The sequence below is a fragment of the Pan troglodytes genome, chromosome 12 (genome assembly GCF_028858775.2).
Source record: "Pan troglodytes isolate AG18354 chromosome 12, NHGRI_mPanTro3-v2.0_pri, whole genome shotgun sequence".
NCBI classification, from domain to species: domain Eukaryota; kingdom Metazoa; phylum Chordata; class Mammalia; order Primates; family Hominidae; genus Pan; species Pan troglodytes.
The window spans coordinates 52497650-52524288 of NC_072410.2; the positions used below are offsets into that span (position 1 = coordinate 52497650).

Below are 26639 nucleotides of genomic sequence, written 5' to 3' on the forward strand. Positions count from 1 at the left end.
TTTAACTTTATTTTTAAAGGTAATCATTCAAGTTTTTCTTGTATTTAGGCAATTCCTATTTATGAGACCTTAATGTATTAAACACACACACACACACACACACACACACACACACACTCTCTGAACTCATTCATCTAATTGGTGTTAACCCTGAATCATAATAGGTATAAAAAGACATTTAGGGAACATTTACCCCATTTCCCTGGAGACTTTGTCTCCTGGTGGGGGGGAAAAGACTTTAAATTTTTTTTTGAGACGGAGTTTTGCTCTTGTTGCCCAGGCTGGAATACAATGGTGCGATCTCGGCTCGCTGCAACCTCCGCCTCCTGGGTTCAAGCAATTCTTCTGGCCTAGCCTCCCAAGTAGCTGGGATTACAGGCATGCGCCACCACACCTGGCTAATTTTGTATTTTTAGTAGAGATGGGGTTTCTCCATGTTGGTCAGGCTGGTTTAGAACTCCCGACCTCAGGTGATCCACCTGTCTTGGCCTCCCAAAGTGCTGGGATTACAGGTATGAGCCACCGTACCTGGCCTAAATTTTTTAATGGGAAAGGCAATGTTAAAGAGAAATCCTTTTGTCCCATGGTCTCTCCTTTCTGTAAACTTTTGGGTTGTTTGTTTGTTTGTTTGTTTGTTTGTCTTGAAAGACAGGGTCTTGGTATAGCCATTGCACCCAGCCTGCTATAAACTTTCAGTTTTCTTTTCTCCAGAAAAGACAATCATGTATGTGTGTATGTGTATCTGTTACCTTCTTTCCTGTTGTATTCCAGTTCAACTTTTTTTTACTTGATATTTTTAAAAGTAATTATTTAGCCGGGCACAGTGGCTCACACCTGTAATCCCAGCACTTTGGGAGGCCGAGGCAGGCAGATCATGAGGTCAGGAGTTTGAGACTAGCCTGACCAACATGGCGAAACCCCGTCTCTACTGAAAATACCAAAATTAGCCGGACATGGTGGCAAGTGCCTGTAATCCCAGCTACTCAGGAGGCTAAGGCAGTAGAATCGTTTGAACCCAGGAGGCGAAGGTTGCAGTGAGCCGAGATTGCGCCATTGCACTCCAGCCTGGGCGACAGAGGGAGACTGTCTCAAAAATATATATTTATCCAATTGGCTTTGATTTGTTGTCTTAGATCTTAAAATGTTGTCAGACCTTTGTTCTGATGCTGCAAAATCATCTGCATATTATATAGATGAAATCAACAAAGAGTTATGTTCTTTTATTCTATCACATTTAATATCGGTATGCCTTTGGATAAAGGAGAAAAAATCCATGTACCCATAGAGAAAGACAGGAGGGAAAGATGGGGAAAAATGAAGAGAAATTTAAAACCAGTCTTTCCTTAATCTAGATCTCCTTACCTATCCCAATGGTAGCATTTATGGAAAATTTGCTGCCTGTCAGTTACTTTAATACATTGTCACAAATGCTCAATAGAAACATAAAGAAGGTGTTATTCTCATTTCATGTATGAGGAAATGAGGCAAAGCAAGGCTGTAAACCCTAGTTGATTTATCCAAATATAAATCTTCTCCGTTGGTTTGCCTGCTGCTACTCTCTGTCTGGCTGGTCATATGTTTCCCTGGGGAAAGATCATTAGACAAAACGTTAATGATTGCCTTGGCTACAGGAAAAACCAGGTTACCCTTTGCCACTTTTTATCATTTGTGGATTCTGATCGCTCAAAAGCTTAGATTTTTATTATTCAAATCTAAATTCCAGTCTGTTCACATTCTGAGACTAATATTCACATTTATAAATTTTATGCTCCCTGGACTGATAATATGTATATATGCTTCGATTCTTATTTAAAAAGTTAGTTTTTTCTGCATATATATTAAAACATATTCTTTTTTATTTATTTACTCTTAAATGCAAGTGACTTTTTCTTTTTTTTTTTTTTAAGACAGAGTCTCACTCTGTTGCCCAGGCTGGAGTGCAATGGCATGATCTCAGCTCACTGCAAACTCTGCCTCCCAGGTTCAAGCTATTCTCCTGCCTCAGCCTCCTAAGTAGCTGGGATTACAGGCATGCGCCACCACACCTGGCTAGTTTTCGTATTTTTAGTAGAGACAGGGTTTCACCATGTTGGCCAGGTGGTCTCGATCTCCTGATGTCATGATCCGCCCACCCCAGCTTCCCAAAGTGCTGGGATTACAGGCGTGAGCCACCGCACCCAGCCGCAAGTGACTTTTTCTAACTTCATTTCAGTGTTGCCTGTCAGCATTGATCTTGGTAATAGAATTCCCATTGTGTTTTATTAGTTTGAGTTATATAACATTTTTATTCTCTAATTTTTTTAGACAAAATATAGTCCCAATATATTAAACTTTGTCTTGGCCTCATTGCTTTAAAAATTTTTACAAGTCATTGCCAGTGACTCTCAAACTATTAGTTGTTGATGTACACACAGTGACTGATGCCTGTATTCCCAACACTTTGGGAGGCAGAGGCTGGAGGATCACTTGAGCCCAGGAATTTGAGACCAGCCTGGGCAACATAACAAGACCACATCTCTAAAAAAAATTAATTAATTGTACTTGAAATAAAATTGTATATTCCTCTATTTTAGTAGCTTTCTAGTCTTTTGAATTAGTTTTTTATTTTAACAAATCTGTTTAGGAGGCTATGGAAAGAATTTTAAAATGGCCTATAATGTCATTTGATATTTTGCACTGTAGGTGTAAAAATTGGAATTTTTTTCTGCTACTTGAATTTATAATTAAACATCCAGGTTCTGTTTATCACATAGCCTCACCTACCTGGAACACCAGCAGAAAAGGAAAGATTTTTTTTTTTTTTTGAGACGGAGTCTCGCTATGTGCCCAGACTGGAATCCAGTGGCACAATCTTGGCTCACTGCAACGTCCCCCTCCTGGGTTCAAGCGAATCTCCTGCCTCAGCCTCCCGAGTAGCTGGTATTACAAGCGCACGCCACCACACCCAGCTAATTTTTGTATTTTTAGTAGAGATGAGGTTTCACCATTTTGGCAAGGCTAGTCTCGAGCTCCTGACCTCAGGTGATCCACCTGCCTCATCCTCCCAAAGTGCTGAGATTACAGGCATGAGCTACTGTGCCTGGCCAAGGGAAGATAATTTTTTTTTTTTTTTTTGAGACAGTTTCACTCTTGTTGCCCAGGCTGGAGTGCAATGGCGCAATCTCGGCTCACCGCAACCTTCGCCTCCAGGGTTCAAGCGATTCTCCTGCCTCAGCCTCCCGAGTAGCTGGGATTACAGGCATGCACCACCACGCCCGGCTAATTTTGTATTTTTAGTAGAGACAGGGTTTCACCATGTTGGTCAGGCTGGTCTCAAACTCCTGACCTCAGGTGATCAGCCCACCTTGGCCTCCCAAAGTGCTGGGATTATAGGTGTGAGCCATCACGCCTGGCTGGGAAGATAATTTTTTTTCTTTTTTCTTTTTTTTTTTTTGAGACAGAGTCTCGCTCTGTCGCCCAGGCTGGAGTGCAGTGGTGCGATCTCGGCTCACTGCACATTGCAAGCTCTGTCTCCTGGGTTCACGCCATTCTCCTGCCTCAGCCTCCCGAGTAGCTGGGACTACAGGCGCCCACCACCAGGCCCGGCTAATTTTTTGTATTTTTAGTAGAGACGGGGTTTCACCGTGCTAGCCAGGATGGTGTCGATCTCCTTACCTCGTGATCCGCCCGCCTCGGCCTCCCAAAGTGCTGGGATTACAGGCGTGAGCCACTGTGCCCAGCAGGAAGATAATTTTTTAAAGGCTTCTGAGAAAGCAAAAAATTGATGTCAGAAAGTTCACATTCTAAAACCTATTCTAAAATTTTACTTACCAGAGAATCTCTTCAGTTTTCAGAGCCTATTTACCTGTATTTTAAAACAGGTTTAAGAAGGTTGGCTAAGATTTTCTGCTACTCAACAAGCTAGTAGCAGCAAGGAGCAATGTACATTTGTAGCAGTAAAAAGTAACTTATAACAGGGAGGGGATAGAAAAATCATAAAAAGCCAAAGTGAGACTTCAGAACTTAGGAGTTCAGTCAAACTTAATCTGTGTAGCTTGAACAAATGGTTATGTGATGATGGGGTGTGTGTAGCTATATATCCAGTTAGGATACCTAGTCATTAATATTAAATTATAGTACTATAGTATAACCTGTTGAAGAAAATAGCTATGTATAAAAGCAGTGTGATTTTAAGTGTTTGCTTTTTTTTTTACTTTTTAATTATTTTAGAGACAGGATCTTGCTGTGTTGCCCAGGCTGGATTCAAACTCCTGGGCTCAAGCATTCCTCCCACCTCAGCCTCCTAAAGTAGCTGGGACTACAGGAGCTCTCCACCAGGCCTGGCTGTTTACTTTTTTTTTTTTTTTTTTTTGAGACGGAGTCTTGCTCTGTAGCCCAGGCTGGAGTGCAATGGTGCAGTCTCGGCTCACTGCAACCTCCACCTCCCGGGTTCAAGCAATTCTCCTGCCTCAGCCTCCCGAGTAGGTGGGATTACAGGAGCCTGCCACCACGCCTGGTTAATTTTTGTATTTTTTTTTTAATAGAGACAGGGTTTCACCACGTTGGCCAAGCTGGTCTCAAACTGCTGACCTCATGATCCACCTGCCTTGGCCTCCCAAAGTGCTGGGATTACAGGTGTGAGCCACCTCACCCAGCCTACTTTTTTAAATCTAAAATTTACTTGTGGAATAGACCATTCATTCTCCGTGACGTGATAACTTAGATGTATAAAACTTGGTTTAAGATTTTTTTTTTTACATAATTTTAAGGTAATGGGTGAATAAAGCTTAAAATTGGCTTTTGTGTTTCTTCTCCCACAGACAGCTGGAAATGATCCCTATTGTTTTGTGGAGTTTCATGAGCATCGTCATGCAGCTGCAGCATTAGCTGCTATGAATGGACGGAAGATAATGGGTAAGGTAAGCTGTCGTAATTAAAGAAGGTGACTTGCACTGAAAAAATTTAAGTTATATATGATTTTGTTTCCTTTTTAGAAACATTAAACACGTTTGTTTGTTTGTTTGTTTTTTTGAGATGAAATTTTGCCCTTGTTGCCCAATCTGGAGTGCAATGGCGCAGTCTTGGCCCACTGCAACCTCTGCCTCCTGGGTTCAAGTGATTCTCCTGCCTCAGCCTCCCTAGTAGCTGGGATTACAGGAACACACCACCACACCCAGCTAATTTTTCGTATTTTTAGTAGAAATGAGGTTTCACCATGTTAGCCAGACTGGTCTCAAACTCCTGACCTCAGGTGATCTACCTGCCTCGGCCTCCCAAAGTGTTGGGATTATAGATGTGAGCCACCGCGCCTGGCTGAAACATTAAACACTTTATAGCAAAAGGTCAGTTATTGACATATAATATTAAAAAGGTAGGATAAAGCTTTTAGAGGGCAGAGGCTTGTGTTTATATTAGTATTTTCTTTTTTTTTTTTTGAGTTGGGTCTTGCTCTGTTGCCCAGGCTGGAGTGCAGTGGCGCGATCTCAGCTCACTGCAAGCTCCGCCTCCCGGGTTCATGCCATTCTCCTGCCTCAGCCTCTGGAGTAGCTGGGACTACAGGTGCCCGCCACCATGCCTGACTAATTTTTTGTATTTTTAGTAGAGACAGGGTTTCACCGTGTTGGCCAGGATGGTCTCAGTCGCCTGACCTCATGATCCGATCTGCCCGTCTTGGCCTCCCAAAGTGCTGGGATTACAGGTGTGAGCCACCGTCCCCAGCTTTTTTTTTTTTTTTTTTTTTTTGAGATGGAATCTTGCTTTGTCACCCAGGCTGGAGTGCAGTGGCACTATCTTAGCTCACTGCAACCTCTGCCTCATGGGTTCAAGCAATTCTTCTGCTTCAGCCTCCTGGGTAGCTGGGATGACAGGCACCCACCATCATGCCCAGCTAATTTTTGTATTTTTGTAGAGACAGGGTTTCACTCTGATGGCCAGGCTGGTCTTGAACTCCTGACCTCAGGTGATCCGCCTGTCTTGGCCTCCGAAAGTGCTGAGATTACAGACGTCAGCCAGCAGCCTATGTTAGTATTTTCCATGGTGGATTGTACATGGTAAATACCAAAATATTTGCTGAATTACTCAAGCTTGGATGCTAATGGAAAAGAATGAAAGGAAAAAAATAATATGGGTACTTTAGGTAGGAAAGGTTAATTGAATGATAACAGACACATAAAGATTAGGATTTGTCAACATTATTTGCCTAAATGTAGGTCAGAAGATTAAGTATTGAAACTTGACCAGAGCTGGTATCTCCTTCAGTGTTTCATCTTAAACAGATATCTTCCTATGTGTTTATAGATGCAAATGTGATTTTGGGCTTTATTTTTGTGAAGTATAAATGTAGAATTTTTTTTTTTTTAGGAAGTCAAAGTGAATTGGGCAACAACCCCTAGCAGTCAAAAGAAAGATACAAGCAGTAAGTATATTTTATGCTCTTTGAACATTTGTTTTTATTGTACCCAGTAGTTTTATTGTAAAGCCTATAAACATCATACATGTTTGCAGTAATGTTTTGATCGTTATCCTAAGATATGATTGAATGTGTTTGTGTTAATAAATTTAAGAACAAATCTAATCTTTGTCATCAGGTAGTACCGTTGTCAGCACACAGCGTTCACAAGGTAATTGTATCTTCTTAAACATAAAATGAAATCTCTTGAAAGGGTATTCACTAACCACCTGAAGTTTTTTTGTTTGATATTTGGGGGAGGGGGGCGGGAGGAGATATTATTTCTATTTGTCTCTCTAGCAATACTTTTCTCCCTTCTCAGTGTTGACCAAGTATAACTTGTCCACTACTTTGGTGCTAGTTCAAGCTTTCTGACCCGTTTGGTAGCAGCTGATGCCTTAGAACTACTTTCACCAACTAAGGGGCAAAATACCCTCCTTTCTTGAGGTCACCATCTGGGCTTCATACCCAGATCTTCCAAATGCTTGAGTTGCTCCTCAAATTTTGTTTCCCAAAGAGCAATCCAAAATGTTGTTTAAGGCCTGTCAAATATGGGTAACTTTTCTTTCCAAATATGCTTTGTCAAATTGATGTATGTGTCCATTTTAAAGTGTTGGTCCAACAATTTTGCATCTTTAAAGTGTTTCTTTTTTTGATAATTGTCTTTTTTAAAAACTTCAGATATGGGATGGTTATTTCTCTCCAATGCTTTTTTAATGGTTCTGATATAAAGTGAAGGGATTACTGTTTTCATTCTGTTGCCTTCAGTCTTAGTTCACTTGCACATGGATTCACATAAACTGAATGGTGTAATGTCTGGGCAACCAAAACTGTTGGCTTTTGAGAAAACTGTCAAATACTTTAACATCAAACTGTTGCAATGCAAGGTATTTCTTTGATTGTTCTTCACAAAATATGGTTAAACCAAGTATATATCATGTAGCTAGCTTCAGTAAATTGTGTTAACTGAGGCAAATCTAGTCTACATAATTCACAGTACCACTATTTTATTTTAATTTGTAAAGCCTTAATATAGTGGTAAACTGAATAAAAGTAAATAATTATTATTAGAATGGTAACTAAGTCATTAAATCTTTTTGCAGAACTGAAACTTGTATGTTATTAGTTTATTTTCTTAGACCAGTGTAATAATTGACTGTAAATAGAAATATAAATGTCACTTTACAGTTAGATGTATCACAGTCGTTTCAGGAGAATTTTTCCTATGTTGTTACCTTGATTCATTGTTTAAAATTGGTAGGATTTGTATAGATATAGGATAGTGTTTTATTTATACTTTATCATAAGCCATAATCATTTTAAGAATACTTTATTGGATAGATTTTAGTACTTTTTAAATTCTAAAGTTCTATTTTTCTTTTCACTTCCCCTTCCTTCCCCTTATAAGATCATTTCCATGTCTTTGTTGGTGATCTCAGCCCAGAAATTACAACTGAAGATATAAAAGCTGCTTTTGCACCATTTGGAAGAATATCGTAAGTAACAGAAGATAAATAAAATCCTTTTAATTAGAAACAATTATATGTAGACATAACTTGAAAATAATTCTGTTGTGAATTTTGTACATTGATTTTATAACTTGAATATAATGTATTACATTGTTTAGAGATCATTCAAGAAGTTAACAGCAAAAGATTGTTTTCCCATTGATGAATAAACCTTTGGTTTTCAATTATCTTAAAATCCTTTTTCAATTAGCATAGCTCTTAAGAGACAAATTTGCCATTGTACATGTTATACTTTCTTATATAGGTATCAAGCTAGCTTGGTGACAATCTTTAGTAAAATTGTGCTGTAACTAAGGAATTTAGATCTGTTGGGTACTTCTATGATACCATGCATTTTGTGTTAATATATTTTAACAAAAAGAAACCTTAACAATTCAACTTAAAAAGCAGTTATTGAATATTATTTTCTAGATATTTACACCCTTTTAAAAAAACTGCTAACAATAATAGTGCCTTAATAATATTTTATGAAGCACTGCCTTGCTTGCACTTGTCATTAGTCATACATTTTAGGCCCTTATGAATAAATACCTTACTTGAGATAGCATTCATCATAGAAGAACTTTAAAATTTTGAAAAGCATGCCATATTAGAGTAAGAATAACAAGTTGTTTACAGTACTTTCTGTAGAGTAATTAGCTTAGAAAACTTAAGGGTTTCCGCTTGCTCTGTTATTTTTCCACCTAGAAGAGTAGTAAAAAGGAAGTGCTAGCTGTGGTTTGGTTTGAACAGACCAACAGCAGAGATGAGATGAGAAGACTGGAAAGTAAATGCCAGTAGTATTGGTGAATTTTAGGAGCTTTCGTTTGAAGAGTTATCGTTCCTTGATTAGGGGGTGTGACCAAGGAATTACCAACTTTAAAGGTGGTCACAGAATTAGGGCTTATAAATGGACTTCTTTCAGATGACATTTTTCTTTGTGAGACCTGATCAGGAAAATAAGTACAGCTTTCATTTCTTGATTGTCCCTCTTAATAATATCTTAGAGTTTCAATAATAATTAGCTTGCTTTCGAATATCTGGACTTAGACAGTCTTAGCCTTTGGCCTCTCAAGGGCTCTAAATCTCTATGCACAATTTTGTGTTTTCATTTTGGTGTGGAAAATCTTTGTAAATTTTATCCTGTTGTCAGAGTAGTCATAGAACCATAAAAGGATAAAGAAGCCTGATCTAGATCTTTGCTGCTGCTTCTCCAGAGAATCTTTTCAGAGAGAAATAAATGAGTTGAATATTTTTCAAGACTAACATTTTCTGAAAGTTTAAGAAGAAAAAATTTTCTAACATTGTGAACAGATTAAGTAGCTATTTTATTAAATGCTTTGATTTTAATTGAGGTAGTTTTTTTGAAAACACGGGAATTTTAGTTTGGAATTAGGCAAAGATTGTTTAACAGTTGGTGAGTTTAAGTTAAGTGACCTTCAGATTTTAGCAATTTCATGATTTACAAATCGTGGGTTATATTTTTTTCTCTTAAATATATTTCTGTGTCATATTTTTAGTCTGTAGCATGATTATTGGTGTATACTTTTTTTCTTGGTAAGACCTTTAAGTTTTATGATTTTCAATTGAGATAATTTATAATGTTTGAGTTTTAGGCTATATAAGGAATTAGCTTTCCTGCATTTAAAGGAATCATTTGGCAGTCAGTAGCATATTTTCCTGATTTTTTTGTTGTTGTTAAAGGAGATAAGTTGATAACTGTATGTTGAAGAGTTCTCATGATATTCTCTAAAAAGTGCAAATATCAGTGCTTGATTTATAGATGTTTAATAAACAGTGGTCTGTAAAAGCATGTAGTATAAAAAAATGGCATTTTCCCTTATATACAGCCTATAAACTCTTCCTATTCCTTGAGTTTAGGGTAGACTAACAAAGTACAGCGTAGAAGAGAGTCAGCTACCAGATTAAATGCATGTGTACCATACAGATAATTTATTAAGTATTTTTGCATATTGAACATTGACTTACATTAATTTTCCCTTTTCACCACCACGTCTTTGTCATTTTGACCCTGAACACTTAATAAATCACTCAGATTGATCTAAAATATGCTTATGTATACTTTAATAGAAAATTACATTGCATGGCTTTCTGACTTGGGTTTTTGTTATAAAAGTGCCTGTTTTGTTCATGTGTCCTGAGAGAGCAAGCATTGTGACATACCTGACTAACTTAAAAGCAGATTGCCTGTGAAGCACAATTTGAGTCCAATTTTTTGAGGTATGGAGTTTTAGCTATCATGGCTGGGTTTTTACTCAATCTCAAATAATAGGGCTCTGGTTATTTTGCAGAGTGTCTCTGAAGAATGGACAGAATTGCCCTGGCTAACTACAAGCTACGGTTCACAGTGGATAAATGTTGGCGTGCTTTTTTACTTTCTGACTTTTTAAAATTTTGCTTTTATATCTTGTAGTTCCAATCAATTTTATATGAATGCTATTATAAAATTCAGTGTAAAATCTTTTCTTGTCTAGCTTAAAACTTGTGTGTGTCTAGTATTTTTCTTCAATGATTTAACATTTCTGAAAATGTCAAGTTCTCAAAATTTAGACAAAAAGGGGGGTATAAATTGATCTGAAAAAATTAAATAGTTTAATTAGTTTAGGGAATATACAACTTTTTCATTCTTTTGGTTTCCAGTTTTCTATTTTTTTTTAATGATTAGGTAGAATATAGTGTCAAATAAGTTATAAATTGCATGGTTAAAGAAAGCCATTCATCTAATGTCCTGTGAACTTTATAAGTGGTTAAGTAGTTCATGTGAGTAGCTGCTTTCACCATGCTTAATATTTAAAAGTTTAAAAAGTTTTTTGAAGAGAGAGGCAATTTCTGTACAATATAAATATACATATATACTTAAGTTATTGATTTGCATGTCTATAAAATTAAGCCTCATTTCCTAATACATGATAAATTTTGTAGAATAAAAGGCGAATTTGCATTAAAGGTTCACTTTAATGAAGGTGAAACATGAGAATGAGTTGTGTGTGAAATTCTTACTTGATATCCAGAGGATAGTTTGCAAACCTAAACTTCTGATTGTTTCTGATTTCAGAGATGCCCGAGTGGTAAAAGACATGGCAACAGGAAAGTCTAAGGGATATGGCTTTGTCTCCTTTTTCAACAAATGGGTGAGCTCAATGAGAAGTGCATGGATAATGCTTAAAGAGTAAAGAATGGAAACACTCCGTTTTAATTACTAATCTTTTTTTCGTCTGCTGTTTATTTTACTGATGATTAAAATAAACCCTCACTAGAAGATATCTTCTTCTGTTTTGTCTGTTTAACATTTATTGGCACCTGAGGCATGCAGAGTACTGATAAGATGTTTTCAGAATGTAGAAAGTAAAGTTGTTTAAATTATCAGCCAAAGGTAGATGTTGAAAATCTCATTTATGGATTTAATTCATTATCTCCCTAGTTTATATTCCCATGGTAGTTTAAAAGTAGCTAATAAAATACTGTGAGGAGGCCAGACGCAGTGGCTCACACCTGTAATCCCAACACTTTGGGAGGCCGAGGTGGGTGGATCACCTGAGGTCAGGACTTTGAGAACAGCCAGGTCAACCTGGTGAAACCCTGTTTCTACTAAAAATACAAAAATTATCCGGGCGTGGTGGCAGGCGCCTGTAGTCGCAGCTACTCGGGAAGCTGAGGCAGGAGGATCACTTGAACCCAGGAGGCACAGGTTGCAGTGAGCTGAGATCATGCCACAGCACAGCCTGGGCAACAGAGTGAGACCCTGTCTCAAAAAATAAATAAATAAAACAAAATACTGTGATGGATAGGAACTTTTTAAAAAATTATATATTACCCAGGCACAGTGGTTTATGCCTATAACCTCAGCACTTTGGGAGGCTGAGAAGTTTGAGATAAATACTGGCAATATAGTGGGACCCTATCTCTACAAAATATATATTTTTTTATTTTACTTTTTAAAAAAATTTTTTTTTTTTTCCGGGAATTCCGAAAATTCAGCCGAGCCCAGTGGCTCACGCCTGTAATCCCAGCACTTTGGGAGGCCAAGGTGGGCGGATCACTTGAGGTCAGGAGTTCAAGACCAACCTGGACAACATGGCAAAACCCCATCTCTACAAAAAATTAGCCAGGCATGGCGAGACATGCCTGTAGTCCCAGCTACTTGCGGGGCTGAGGCGGGAGGATCACTTAAATCCAGGAGGCCAAAGCTGCAGTGAGTCATGATCAAGCCACTGTACTCCAGCCTGGGTGACAAAGTGAGGCCCTGTCTCAAGAAAAAAAAAGTTGAAAGTTGTAAAGTACATTGAGAGGTGAAAACAATACAAGCTTAGTCATGTACATGTCCCATCTACCAAAGATTTTTTTTTTTTCCTGTAAGATGAGAAAATAAAAATTAAGAGAATTTATTTGGTTCTGAAAACTTTACTATTAAGTATAGCATAATGTTTTAGAAAGGTAGAAAAATACCTTCTATAATGGATTGATAGCTGTGATTAATTTGAGTTCCTTAGAGGATTGATTCATAGGTTTTAGGATGTTTTAGTGCAAGTTAGGGAAATAAATTGGCGGTTTGATGGGCTAGGAACTCATTTTTCACATTTTCGAGATTGTGGACTATAGGGTTCTGCTATATAAAAATCACTGTTGAATGTGTATTTAGTATGAACTAGAGTTAAATAGCAAAGGATGTCTATTGATAACCTGTGTATGGCCTCTGGAGTTAGCCAGAGATGTATACAAATTCTGACAACCATTATAAAACAGATGTAACTTTGAGTAAATAATATAATCTTTTTTTTTTTTTTGAGACGGAGTTTCGCTCTGTTGCCCAGGCTGGAGTGCAATGGCGCGATTTCGGCTCACTGCAACCTCCATCTCCTGGGTTCAAGCAATTCTTCTGCCTCAGCCTCCCAAGTAGCTGGGATTACAGGTGCTGCCACCATGCACGGCTAAATTTTTGTATTTTTAGTAGAGACAGGATTTCACTATGTTGGCCAGGCTGGTCTCAAACTGCTGACCTTGTGATCCGCCTGCCTCGGCCTCCCAGAGTGCTGGGGTTACAGGCGTGAGCCACCGCGCCCGGCAGTAAATAATATAATCTTCTATAAAATCTTCTATAAATTTAAATCTATAAATTTCAACTTATGTAAAATTTGTGATATGTGCTTGGCTCTGTTACGCAGTGCTACAGCCCTGATTGCAATTACCCCCAGCCTCTCTTCCTATGTTCTGCATGCTAGGAAGACCACAATACTGATTGAGCTTAGCTTCTCTGCCTACCCCAAAATAACTGAATGTTGCTGGAAAAAACTGAGTTCAGGTGGTTTTGCTTTTAATTTAATGGTCACACACTTTAGGTGAGTACAGAGTACTGTCTTGGCAAACATGTGTTTCTCATCTTTCAACCACCAAACTTACATAAAATTCATCCACCTTCCCATTCTTCCTATTATAGTACAGGAAAGGTCCTTCCTGTCAAAGGCAAAATCACTTATGATTGTGTCCCCATCTCTCTTGCCTTTTCAAGGACTTTGAGCCTATGCTGCCACTGCTTCATTGTTTTTGTTTGTTTGTTTGTTTTGTTTTGTTTTGTTTTGTTTTAACAGCAGCTTTATTGAGATATAATTCAAGTATACAGTGTGGCCGGGCACAGTGGCTCACACCTGTAATCCCAGCACTTTGGGAGACTAAGGCAGGCAGATTACTTGAGCCTAGGAATTTGAGAGCAGCCTGGGCAAAATGGCAAAACCCCTTCTCTACAAAAAATGAGCCAGGCATGGTGGCACACACCTGTAGTCCCAGTTACTTGAGAGGCAGAGGTGGGGGAATCACCTGAGCCTAGGAAGTTGAGGATCCAGTGAGCTGAGATTGCACCACTGCACTCCAGCCTGGACGACAGAGACCCTGTCTCAAAAAAAAAAAATTTTTTTTTAAAAGTATACAATTCAGTGGTTTCTAGGTAATTCACAGAATTGTGCAACTATTACCAAAATAAATTTTAGAATATTTTTACCACCCCAAAAAGAAGCTACATGACTCATTAGCAGTCACTATCCTCCTTTCATGCCCCTCCTGCCAGCCCTGAACAATTGTCAATCTACTTTCTGTCTCTGTAGATTTCCCTGTTCTCAACATTTCCTATAAATGGAATCATAATGTGCTGTTCTTGTTATTACTGCTATTCTGTGTCATCACTCTATTCCTTCTCTACTGGATCATTCTCATCAACCTAGGATCTCTCTTTTTTTTTGGAGAGAGGGTCTCACTCTGTCACTCAGGCTGGAGTGCAGTGGTGTGACATAGCTCACTGCAGCCTCAAACTCCTGGGCTCAATCCATCCTCCTGCCTCAGCCTCCAGAGTAGCTGGGACCACAGGTGTACACCACCATGCCCACCTAATTTTTTTTTAAAAAAAGGCCAGGCACAGTGGCTCACACTTGTAATCCCAGCACTTTGGGTGGCCGAGGCAAGCAGATCATGAGGTCAGAAGTTCGAGACCAGCCTGACCAACATGGTGAAACCCCGTCTCTACTAAAAATAGAAAAATTAGCCAGGCATGGTGGCACACGCCTGTAATCCCGGCTACTCAGGAGGCTGAGGCAGGAGAAGCGCTTGAACCCGGGAGGCAGAGGTTGCAGTGAGCTGAGATTACGCCACTGCACTCCAGCCTGGGCGACAGAGTGAGACTCCGTCTCAAAAATATATATATATTTTTTTTGTAGGAACAATCTCACTTTGTTGCCCAGGCTGGCCTCGAACTCCTGGCTTCAACCAGTCCGCCCGCCTTGGCCTCCCAAAGTGGTGGGGTTATAGGCATGAGGCACCGTTCCTGGCCATCTAGTATCTCTTAATCAAAACCACTGTTTATCCTTACATCCCTTCCCTAACTGTATCCCCATTTCTTGGCTATAATTCTCAAGAGTTGTTTGCATATGCTTCTACTTTATCTCCCATTCACAACCACCAACATAGATACATCTCTGTTTTTTTTTCCACTTTTTTGAGTGAGTAGTTTTATTTTTTTCCTGAGGAGCTGTATCAAAGTATCATAAACTGGATGGCTTAGAGCAACAAAAATTTATTTTCTCAATGTTTTGGAGGCGTGAAATTCACAATCAAGGTGTCAGCATGTCCATGCTCTTTTGAAGGCTCTGTAGAAGAATCCTTTGTTGCTTCTTCCAAGCTTCTGGTGGTTGCTGGTAATTCTTGGCATTCATTGGCTTGTAGCTGTATAACTCCAATCTCTGCCTTCATCTTCACATGACCATCTTCTCTCTTTGTGTATCCATATAATCATCATCTTTTTTTTTCGAGACAGGGCCTCACTCTGTCACCCAGGCTGGAGTGTGGTGGCACAATCACAACTCACTGCAGCCTTGACCTCCCAGGCTTAGGTGATCTTTCCATCACAACCTCCTAAGTAGCTGGGACTACAGGTGTTGCAACACCATGCCCAGCTAATTTTTCTATTTTTTGTAGAGACAGGATTTTGTCAGGTTGTCCAGGCTGGTCTCGAACTCCTGGGCTCAAGTGATCCACCTGCCTCAGCCTCCCAAGTGCTGGGATTATAGGTGTGAGCCACCGTGCCCAGTCTGATCTTTACTTCTTATAAGGACTTGAGTCATTGGATTTGGGGCCCACCTTAATCCAGTATAACCTCATCTTAATTACTTCTGCAAAGACCCTGTTTCCAAATAAGGCCATATCTCACAGATACCAGGGTATAGGACTTCATATCGTTTTGAGGGACACAATTCAACACATAACATTAGTTAAGCATCTCATGGAGTTCGGACTGGTTGGGGTGATAATATTTGTTTCTTTTTAAGAATGTGCATTTCCTGCCAGGCACAGTGGCTCATTCCTGTAATAACAGAACTTTGGGAGGCCAAGGCAGGAGGAGGACTGCTTGAGCCCAGGAGTTAGAGACCAGCCTGGGCAACAGCAAGACCCTGTCTCCATTAAGAAAAAAAAAAAAAAAGCCTGGCAACCTAGTCTGTGGTCCCCAAATCCCTCCCATTGCCTGTTGCAACCAGTAAAGGCTGTTCCTACCATAGTAAAAAAATAAAAATAATAAAAAAAACAGCCAACCTTGTTGGTGCATGCTTATAGTCCTAGCTACTAGGAGGCTGAGGTGGGAGTATCACTTGAGCCCAAGGAGTTCAAGGCTACAGTAAGCTATGATCATGCCTGGATGACAGAATAAGACCCTATTTAATTTTTTTTTTTAAGCATTTCATTTTCATATTTCAAGAAAGGCCTTGAATTTGCCTGTTCCTTCAGTAGTAGGTTAAGCTTACCTTTGATGTGTGCACACAAAAGTTACACTCCATTTACTTTTTAGTCTACTCTAAGCTGGTTTTACTCTCACTTTGTGCCAATGCTACTCTATTTTCAAGGTCACCTCTTAACCTCTGTTTTCTTGGCTCCCTGGACCATACACTTTTGTGGCTTTCTTCCTTCATCACTGGCTACTCCTCCCTAGTCACCTTAGCTAGTGATTATTCCTTTACCCATTTTTCAAGTTTTGCTGTTTTTCAGGGCTCTGTCCTAGGCTCTTTCTCTAGTCTGCATGAATTTTGTATCTTCAGTCTACTTCTCTGTGTTCCACATTTATTAACAAATGGTCTTCATTTATATGTCTCACAGGCATCTCAAAGTTTTTTCTTAATGGAGCTTTTTGTTTCTTCCTTAGACCTGTTCCCCTTTTCTTTCCTGGTCTTTCTCCGCATTTCAATAAATGCTGTCTTTCCAATTTCTCTAGAGGAACCTAAGAGTTATCTTTTCTCTCCTTTTGCTTGTGGTGTCCCCTCCAGCCCCCATTATTTTGGCCTTGAGTTTAAGTTACATTCACTGCTACTACAATGCTCCTGGCCACCAACACTTTTTAAAAATCTAGAATATTGCACAAGTTTCATAAAGTATCTTTATCCCCTTACTACCCATTATCCTAAGCCATTCTCCTCTTAGCACTAAGAATGGCCTTCTTGCCGGGTGCGGTGGCTCACGCCTGTAATCCCAGCACTTTGGGAAGCCGAGGCAGGCGGATCACGAGGTCAGGAGATGGAGACCATCCTGTCTAACACGGTGAAACCCTGTCTCTACTAAAAAATACAAAAAAAATTAGCCGGGCTTGGTGGCTGGCACCTGTACAGGAGAATGGTGGGAACCCAGGAGGCAGAGCTTGCAGTGAGCCAAGAACGCGCCACTGCACTCCAGCCTGGGAGACAGAGCAAGACTCCATCTCGAAAAAAAGAATGGCCTTCTTAAAACACAGGTCATGATGATTCCTTGCTTAAAATCTTTCAGTTTCATTCTCTGACATTCTTTTTGCTCGCTGGATTCCACTGAAACTAGTCTTTCACATGCTGCTTTCAGATGCATACCAAACTTTTGTGCCTTAACACACTTTGCAATACTTTTCTCTCCCCTGGGGCTTTCTTCCTCATTGTTTTGACTTGGCTATCTCCTATTGCTGTCAGGCTTAGTTTAAATGTCATTTCAGAGAGACCTTTCTTATTCATCCAGTCTGTGGTAGATCCTTGTGCCCATATTCTCTATCTCAGCCTTTTGTTTCTGTCATAGGTCTTACCACAATTTGTAATTGCTTTATTTGTTCCCCACAAAAGAATGTAAGAGACCATGTATGCTTGTTTACCAGTGTGTCCCTAGCTCTTAACCGCATGCCTGGAACATAACTGTTCAATATTTATTTGTTGGATGAATGAGAAACCAAATATTGTTAACAAGCTTGTTAGATTGTTTAAAGTAAGATTTTCTTCTATAGTAGTCTGAGTTGCATGAACTTTATGATATCTACCTCATTAGGGCTGTTGGGCTCAGGACCTTTTCAGATGATTAATGTTCCCAAAATTTAATATTCAAATAAGAGAAAAACAATACAAAAGCACCATTGGGTTGAGCATGGTGGCTCATGCCTGTAATCCTAGCACTTTGGGAAGCTGAGGTGGACAGATCACTTGAGGTCAGAAGTTTGAGACCAGGGCCGGGCACAGTGGCTCACGCCTGTAATCCCAGCACTTTGAGAGGCCGAGTTGGGAGGATCACGAGGTCAGGAGATTGAGACCATCCTGGCTAACATGGCGAAACCCTGTCTCTACTGAAAATACAAAAAATGAGCCAGGCGTGGTGGCAGGTGCCTGTAGTCCCAGCTACTTGGGAGGCCGAGGCAGGAGAATGGCGTGAACCTGGGAGGCAGAGCTTGCAGTGAGCCGAGATCACGCCACTGCACTCCAGCCTGGGCCACAGAGCGGGACTTAAAAAAAAAAAAAGAAGTTCGAGACCAGCCTGGCCAATATGGCGAAACCCCATCTCTACTACAAATACAAAAATTAGCCAGGCATGGTGGCGGATGCCTGTAATCCCAGCTACTCAGGAGGCTGAGGCAGGAGAATCGCTTGAACCCAGTTGGCAGAGGTTGCAGTGACCCAATATCACACCACTGCACTCCATCCTGGGTGACAGAATGAGACTCTATCTGAAAAAATAAATAAAATAAAAAATTTAAAAATATAAAAAGCACCATTGCATTTTAGGAAAGCTATCATATGTTGTGTATTTCATAGAGCATTTTCACTTAAACATTTGTGAAAAGCACCAAGTTTTCTCTACTGCCAAGAGTTGTTTAACATCAACTAATAGTGACTTCTTTATTGTTTCTAATGTTGTACGGAACAGGATGCTGAAAACGCCATTCAACAGATGGGTGGCCAGTGGCTTGGTGGAAGACAAATCAGAACTAACTGGGCAACCCGAAAGCCTCCCGCTCCAAAGAGTACATATGAGTGTAGGTGTATTGGAGAAGAAAAGGAAATGTGGAATTTTGGAGAAAAATACGCTAGATTTTAAATGTTAGAGCTGTTCCCGGAGACTTATTGCAGAAATAGATGAGAAGCAAATCAAGACTACTATTCAAAAATGTACTTAGTTTTCATTTTTGTAATTATAAATAATATTATTTCTAATGTCAAGTCTCCTATTAAATAGAAAATACTGGGTAATTTTTTAGACATTCGTGGGGGAGGTTTAATTCTGAACTGAAGTATAATATGTGTAATATAAGCCTTTTGATCAAGGTTAATGTTACCTTTACAGTAGTGTAGTGAATGCTACTTTTGTCTTTCTGCACATTTTATTTGATGAATTAAAGACATAAACCTTTTCTCTCACCAGCAAATACCAAACAGCTGTCATATGATGAGGTTGTCAATCAGTCTAGTCCAAGCAACTGTACTGTATACTGTGGAGGTGTTACTTCTGGGCTAACAGGTATGGGAGCCTTCCCTGTGTGGCATTAATTTTTAAAGTGCAAAGCTTAATATTTGTAGGATTTTTATATAACTTAGTGTGATTTGTTTGTTTTGGTTTTTTGTCTAACAGAACAACTAATGCGTCAGACTTTTTCACCATTTGGACAAATAATGGAAATTCGAGTCTTTCCAGATAAAGGATATTCATTTGTTCGGTAGGGATGGTTTTTTAAAAAAACTTTTTTCTTGGTAATGTAACTGGAAAACCAGAAAATAAAAATAAAAAACGTTTTCCTCCAAAATATTTTTTGAACATTTACCTCATTTTCTTAAAAATTTACCTTGGTTATAAAGAAGTTGAAATTTTGGCCGGGTGCGGTGGCTCACGCCTGTATTCCCAGCACTTTGGGAGGCCGAGACGGATGGATCACCGTCATGAGTTTGAGACCAGCCTGGCCAACATAGTGAAACCCCGTCTCTACTAAAAATACAAAAATATAAAAATTAGCCTGCATGGCGGCGCATGCCTGTAATCACAGCTACTCGGGAGGCTGAGGCAGGAGAATCACTTGAACCCAGGAGGTGGAGGTTGCAGTGAGCCAAGATCACAATCACTGCACTCCAGCATGGGCAACAGAGCCAGACACCGTCTCAAAAAAAAAAAAAACTGAAATTTCTCTAGCATCTAGCGTATTTGCCTCTGTGATTTTATAGCTCCCTCCCTAACACAAGGCCAGTGAAACACACATTCTCTGTTAACACAAGTTTCCCCAGAACTACAAGATCTTTGAAAAAAATAGCAAAGAAAATATGCCATGTTACGCAAACTGTTTTACCTCAGACTCACCTTGATTTTTAAAAATAGGTTTTATTCATAAATATTTAAAAGAATTTGTATTGGTGATTCTTAATATTGTTTTCAATAGGTTCAATTCCCATGAAAGTGCAGCACATGCAATTGTTTCTGTTAATGGTACTACCATTGAAGGTCATGTTGTGAAATGCTATTGGGGCAAAGAAACTCTTGATATGATAAATCCCGTGCAACAGGTGAGAGGGTTCTTAACTTTGAGAAGTAATTGTTGGGCTAATAATGTTATTTTAAGGTGAAGATTGTTGATAATCCTTGTTAATAAGTTTCTAGCTAAAATGATAGTATATAAGGGCTCTTCCTACATGTATTGTAGTTCCAGAATGGTGTTTCATGGATTGCAGTGGTGACATGATGAATGTGACCGCCTCAATTGACTCATGCTCACACAGTGGATTTTAAAATGCTCCGAGAAACCTAAAAGGGTATTACATCTTTTTTTAATACTTGGTAGATTTATTCACATACCATTTGGAGAACTCACAAGCATGCTTGACTCAACTGAAACAAAAATAAAGCTGTAAATATAGTTATGGCCTTGGCATTTTTCTTCCAGATTTTGCTGCCTTTTTTTTTCCAGGCAGCTTTAGTGGTTCAAACTTGATTCCACAAAGATTTCTATGAGGAAACTGTAAATGGAGCACAGAGATGGGAGTAAGCAAATCCTAAACTATATAAGTGTCTTAAGTAAGCTGAATATAGAAATAACTAATCACATCTTCCCTATCTAAAGGAAACAATCACGTAGATAGTATACCAAACACTTAAACATTCTACTAAGTTTAACATTTATTACTAGGGTATCAACTGATGCCTTCCAAAAACTATGCCATTCAGAGTATCACATAGAGTTACAGCAGTATAACCTCACTTGTTTTGTTTTGTTTTGTTTTTAGCAGTCAACTCTTGTTTATCCTGTCATTTTAATTGTAATGATGGCCCTGTGTGTTTTGGCTAAGAATTTGTGGTATCAGCATATTAGGATTGTATATATATAGTTAACTTCAAGTAATACTAAATTTTATTTAATAGCAGAATCAAATTGGATATCCCCAACCTTATGGCCAGTGGGGCCAGTGGTATGGAAATGCACAACAAATTGGCCAGTATATGCCTAATGGTTGGCAAGTTCCTGCATATGGAATGTATGGCCAGGCATGGAACCAGCAAGGATTTAAGTAAGCATATCTTATCTCTTCCTTTACTAACCTTTGAAAATGTCTAAAGAAATTTTAAGTAGGAAGAAATTTTAAGAATTAGTGGATAATAGGGCCTCTTATGTAAAGCGTAACTATAGCCTTGAAAGAATTTAAAATTGTTTTTTAGTAAGAAAATAAGAGCTTAATAGTTGTTAAGCTTTTCACATGACTAATGGTCACTGAGCCATTCTTATATACACTGAGTTTGATGCTAGTTGTTGTATTCATTATGCTTTTTTCTGTACAAAGGTTTTTTTAATGTGCATTGTTATATTGCAAGCTTCCTTATACACCCTGAATTACACTGTTTTACTTACATTTCTGAAAAACACACTGGAAATAAAAATACTTGAGAGGTTAAAAAGGAATTTAGTGGGCTGGGCGTGGTGGTTCCTGCCTGTAATCCCAGCATTTTGGGAGGCTGAAGTGGGTGGATCACTTGAGGCCAGGAGTTTGCGACCAGCCTGGCCAACATGGCGAAACCCCACCTCTGCTAAAAATACAAAAATTAGCCAGGTGTAGTGGTGCACACCAGTAGTTCCAGCTATTTGGGAGGCTGAGGCAGGAGAATCACTTGAACCTGGGAGGCGGAGGTTGCAGTGAGCTGAGACTACACCACTGCACTCCAGCCTGGGCAACAGAGCAAGACTCTGTCTCAAAAAAAAAAAAGGATTTTGTGGTCGGGCATGGTGGCTCATGCCTATAATCCTAGCACTTTGGAAGGCCAAGGCAGGCGGATCACTTGAGTCCAGGAGTTTAAGATCAGCCTGGGCAACATGGCGAAATCTCATCTCTACAAAAGGTACAAAAAAAATTAGCCAGTCATGGTGGTTGCGTGCCTATAATCCCAGATGTTCAGGAGACTGAGGTAGGAGAATCGCTTGAGCCTGGGGAGACGTAGGTTGCAGTGAGCTGAGATCATACCACTGTACTCCAGCCTGGGTGACACAATGAAAACCTGTCTCAAAAAAAAAAAAAAAGAAAAGAAAAGAAAATCTTGTAATGTTATGAATTTTTATGAGCTTTCATATGCTAATAATTGTTTTGATTTCTTCTTTGAGTAGTATAATGTTCTTTTTTCGTTATAGGGAACCTACCTGACTCTTTCAGGTAGTGGTTTCCTCAGCAAATATGTTCAACCAAGATATAGAGATGAGATGGATAGCTTTCTTTTCCAAGAATGGGGTTAGGGTTTTCTATATTCAAAGGAGATGAATGTTGATAAGTTCAGGGTATTTTCTTAGCTTTAATTTCTAACAAAATTAAACTGTCCAAATTAAACGTACAGGGATGCTTGTTTTTAAGAGAAAAAAACTTTAGTAAAAGATTTCATTTTCCCTAGCATAAATTATTCTATTTGGGATTAAGAAAAAGTATGTTTCCCATTTCCCATATTTGTTCTTGTTGTTTGTTCTTGCCAATACTTTATTTTAATCAGTGGATTTCCTCTCCCCTCTGCTTCTTTCACATTCTCCACCAGTCAGACACAGTCTTCTGCACCATGGATGGGACCAAATTATGGAGTGCAACCGCCTCAAGGGCAAAATGGCAGCATGTTGCCCAATCAGCCTTCTGGGTATCGAGTGGCAGGGTATGAAACCCAGTGAAAAAGGACTCCAGAATCTAAAGCCAGTGGCTTGAGGCTACAGGGAGTGTAGTAAAGCCGTTGTTTACTTAAAGATTTATCAAATCAGTCAGTGCAAATGTCAGATACAATGTATTTATTTAAAAGATTCATTTTTAATCATGAAATTACTTATCATCCACATTGTTTTAAAAAGAAACAAGATGCTGGATGTCTGCCAATTTTTGCCTTCATTACCTTTTTTGATAAAGTTTCTCAGATCCTTGTTTCAAACACAAATGCAGGGATTGCTGCCACTTTTTAACTATTAAGAGGCAGAAAATTGCACAATGTTGAACTTTTTTCCACTGAAGTAGTGTGCAGTTCTAGTTTGCATTCCTGATATGATTTAAAACATGTAATATAAAGATGTTAAAAAAAAAACCAAAACTGTGCAGAGTCTAGAAGTTCTTTGTCATCTTCAGCTTGTGCACAATTCTGTTTTAGGTTTAAAAAAGGCATTGTTTGAGCTGTCCCATCTCCACTGTTTTCCCTTTGGGGTTTTTTAATATAAATTATTAGTTTACATCATTTTTGTATCTACATCTTTTTTCACAAATTTGTCTTGCCTTATTAAAGTTCTGTAAAATATACTTAAATGGAAAAAATGATGTTCATTTAGATTGAAAACTTTTCTCAGATGGATTGATAATTGCATTCATCTTGTGTTTTATATGAGAAGGTGCCTCAAGAATTTCCTGTTGGATTTGTTTAAAAGGATTTTTATCTTTCGTGATAAACTTTGCTGTGTACCAGGAACTATAAAAACAAAAACTTGTTACTAAAGAAAATATCTGAAATGTGATAAGTTCTTATGCCATGTTAATTTCATGTGTCAACTTCAACATTTACATGTATTATTTCATTATGTAAAATGTTTTAGCAATTTAATATTTTGCACAGTTAGCAAACTTTGTATGTTATTTCCTTCAAGGCATCATGCAGAGTTGACATGAGATTTATAAGGTTTTAAGTTGTTTGCATGTGAAAATCAAATACATACTTTGGTAGTCTTTGAGTACAAAGTCATCTGCTCTTGTTTTTCAAGAATTTTGAGACACAAAGTTGTATGTAAAGGAATATATTAATTTGCCGTTTTCTAGGTAGATTTGCTCAAAAAGAGTGAATCAACTTAATATGTACAAATGATAGCTGTGAAACTGTAGAATATCTTTGTGTCAGGCTTGGAGTTCATTGTGACCTCCAAATTTTGCCTGAAGGACCAGCTGGGCAAAGCATCTTTTAAATGTTCAGAGGCCAAAAGATAAACAAAAAAAAAACCTTAAAATCCTACCTCTTTAAACAGCCTTCAAATAAGAGAATCCTCAGTGCAATCATTATTTTGATTCTTTTGGTACCTGTTTTCCTGGAGTTCCCGATTTTATTATTTTGGGGTGGCTCCAAGCATTAAGAGGTTTAATCTTTGATGGCATTGTTCTAGTTTTGAAATTTCTAGTATGAAATTTTCAGAGTCTCTTAGAAGACTTGTGTGGGAAGTTTCACTTTGTTTTCAGTGAAGATCACAAACCTCCTTCTTCCTTGACTCAAGAGGAAAGGTCCCAGTATACATATTTGAATGGTTAATGGTTTTCAAGACCTTCAGGGAGCTCCCTGCATTTTACCTAGAAACAGAAAAGGCCTGCAAAATCTTAAGTTTCCTGGCCTGCATTTCCCGGGTAGGGGCAAATGACTCCAAGCTGGTCTCTAAGCCAATACTCTTGTAAACCAGAGCCCAGGAAAGACAGCTCGAGTGTATAATTCTCTGGAGCTCAATTCTATGCAGTTGTGCTGATATTTCATTAAGTCACTGTGTATTTTTAAGTGTTGATACATTAAAAGTCGCTTTATGGAAGATGAGTAAATTTTTTAAATACTTGGAAATTTTATTTCCTTGTTAACTTCTACAGATCAGGGCATGCAACCAAAAGCAGCTTAAATGAAATATTTTAAAATAAAATATCAGGAAGCTATTTTTAGATTTCTTCTGGCTTATGTTTCTACTTTAGGACCCTCATTGTTCTCTTATTAAAAACAATTATTTCCTGTGCATCTCATGGACTGCAGGGTAAATTATTTGGGCATAAATAATTTAAATAGTTTTCTTTCATTTTGACTATCTCCAGTAATAACAGTTTTTATTATCCAGCATATTGGCTTATTGCACAAATCTTAAAATGTACATTGACTACTTTTTGAGAAGAAAGTGGTATCAGTACTCATGATGAAAAGGTTACTACTGAACAAATTCACATTTCAGGAACACCTCTATCTTTGGTTTAATTCTTACTCTTAGTTTTTCAGTCTAAAAATCATACTGGTATTAGTATCAGGTAAGGAAATTAAAGTTTTTAAAATGGTTTCATTCTCTGCAATATGCAAAATTTAGATTTTACTTTCTGGTACTGTAAAGAACCTGAAGTGATTTACACTTAATGGGTGATTAATCCAGTATTCTTTACCCTGAATGTTTGGATATTAAAGTTCCTTTATGTTTTCTATAACCTGTGGGATCTTCTTGCAGTGATTATTGTGTGTGAGATTTTTTTTTCTTTTTGGTCTATCCATATTGTTATATTCACTCAGGTATTTTTTTTTTAATCTTATTCCAGAATCAGTGGTTTATATTGGGTTACTGTTTAACACCAAATGGAATTGGCATTCTGCAGATTTAATTAATTATGAAACCAGGGTCTCATTTTCCTTGCTGATACTTGTTGAAAATGAGATTCACATTCTAGTCTTTATTTTCCTCCTGTTTTGTCCCTGTGCTTGTACATCTTCCTTTTATTTGTGTGTTATAGTTCCATTTCATTTGAGAAGGCAGTTGGTAAGAACTAGATTGCATGTACAAAGACAGGTTTACTAAGTGCTGTACAGTGGTCCTGAGGTTACAGTTGAATTAGAAAAACAAAATGTACTTACAGGAAATAAGAAAGCAAACCTTTCAAATGAGAGTGATGATTTCTTTTAAAAAAATCAGTTTTTTTCTCTCTTAAATAATGTTATTTCACGAAATCATCAATCTTAAGCATGAGCAGGGATAAACAACTCCTAGAAGGAACTCAATTCATTCTTCCTGGATTTTCTCTGTTATTAAATCACAAAAATGATAGTCCCCAATCGTTTCTTTATAGGAGGTTATTACATTTCATTACAGTCACTGCATTTTGACTGTTGTGTTTAGAATTTGAATGTACATCCAAAATGATGAGTTTCAATTTAAGAGCCTTAATAAAATGTGTGAGTGTGTCTCAATTGAATAGGTTTTTGTACCTTCATTTGAAGACCGTAATTCATATTCATATGAATTAACCAAACAGGAAATTCATATGTATTATATGTATTCATATGTATTAACCAAACAGGAAAACAACAGGTGTCAATGGTAGCAGGTTTTTGTAAACCTTTTTTTTTTTGAGATCATGTCTCACTATTGTCCCCCAGGCTGGAGTGCAATGGCGTGATCTCGGCTCACTGCAACCTCCCCCTCCTGGGTTCAAGCCATTCTCTTGCCTCAGCCTCCTGAGTAGCTGGGATTACAGGCTCCTGCCACCATGCCTGGCTAACTTTTGTGTTTTCAGTACAGACGGGGTCTCACAATATTGGCCAGGCTGGTCTTGAACTCCTGATCTCAGGTGATCCACTTGTCTTGACCTCCCAAAGTGCTGGGATTACAGGTGTGAGCCACCACGACCAGCCTTTTAAAAAAAAAAAAAAAACAGGCTTAATTCACTTTATTG

At 38.4% G+C, this 26639-nt stretch overlaps 1 protein-coding gene across 39 annotated transcripts in view; it reads left to right on the plus strand.

Annotated features, from left to right (window-relative positions):
- TIA1 (TIA1 cytotoxic granule associated RNA binding protein) overlaps positions 1-25400 on the plus strand; it is a 38766-nt gene extending 13366 nt beyond the window's left edge. For 3 of the 39 annotated variants that reach the window (XM_063789744.1, XM_063789745.1, XM_063789746.1), the window contains 12 exons: positions 4800-4898; positions 6340-6394; positions 6567-6599; positions 7196-7314; positions 7836-7923; positions 11012-11087; positions 18634-18742; positions 19129-19224; positions 19336-19420; positions 20132-20255; positions 21109-21254; positions 22756-25400. In XM_063789744.1, coding sequence (XP_063645814.1) covers positions 7308-7314; positions 7836-7923; positions 11012-11087; positions 18634-18742; positions 19129-19224; positions 19336-19420; positions 20132-20255; positions 21109-21254; positions 22756-22882 — 858 coding nt within the window. In that variant the 5' untranslated portion in view covers positions 4800-4898; positions 6340-6394; positions 6567-6599; positions 7196-7307 and the 3' untranslated portion in view covers positions 22883-25400. Of the gene's footprint in view, positions 1-4799; positions 4899-6339; positions 6395-6566; positions 6600-7195; positions 7315-7835; positions 7924-10072; positions 10177-10200; positions 10314-11011; positions 11088-18633; positions 18876-19128; positions 19225-19335; positions 19421-20131; positions 20256-20392; positions 20502-21108; positions 21255-22755 lie in introns of those variants that run through there. The other 36 variants (XM_063789747.1, XM_063789749.1, XM_063789748.1 and 33 more) reach the window with 28 other exon arrangements.
- Positions 25401-26639: the final 1239 nt, after the last annotated feature.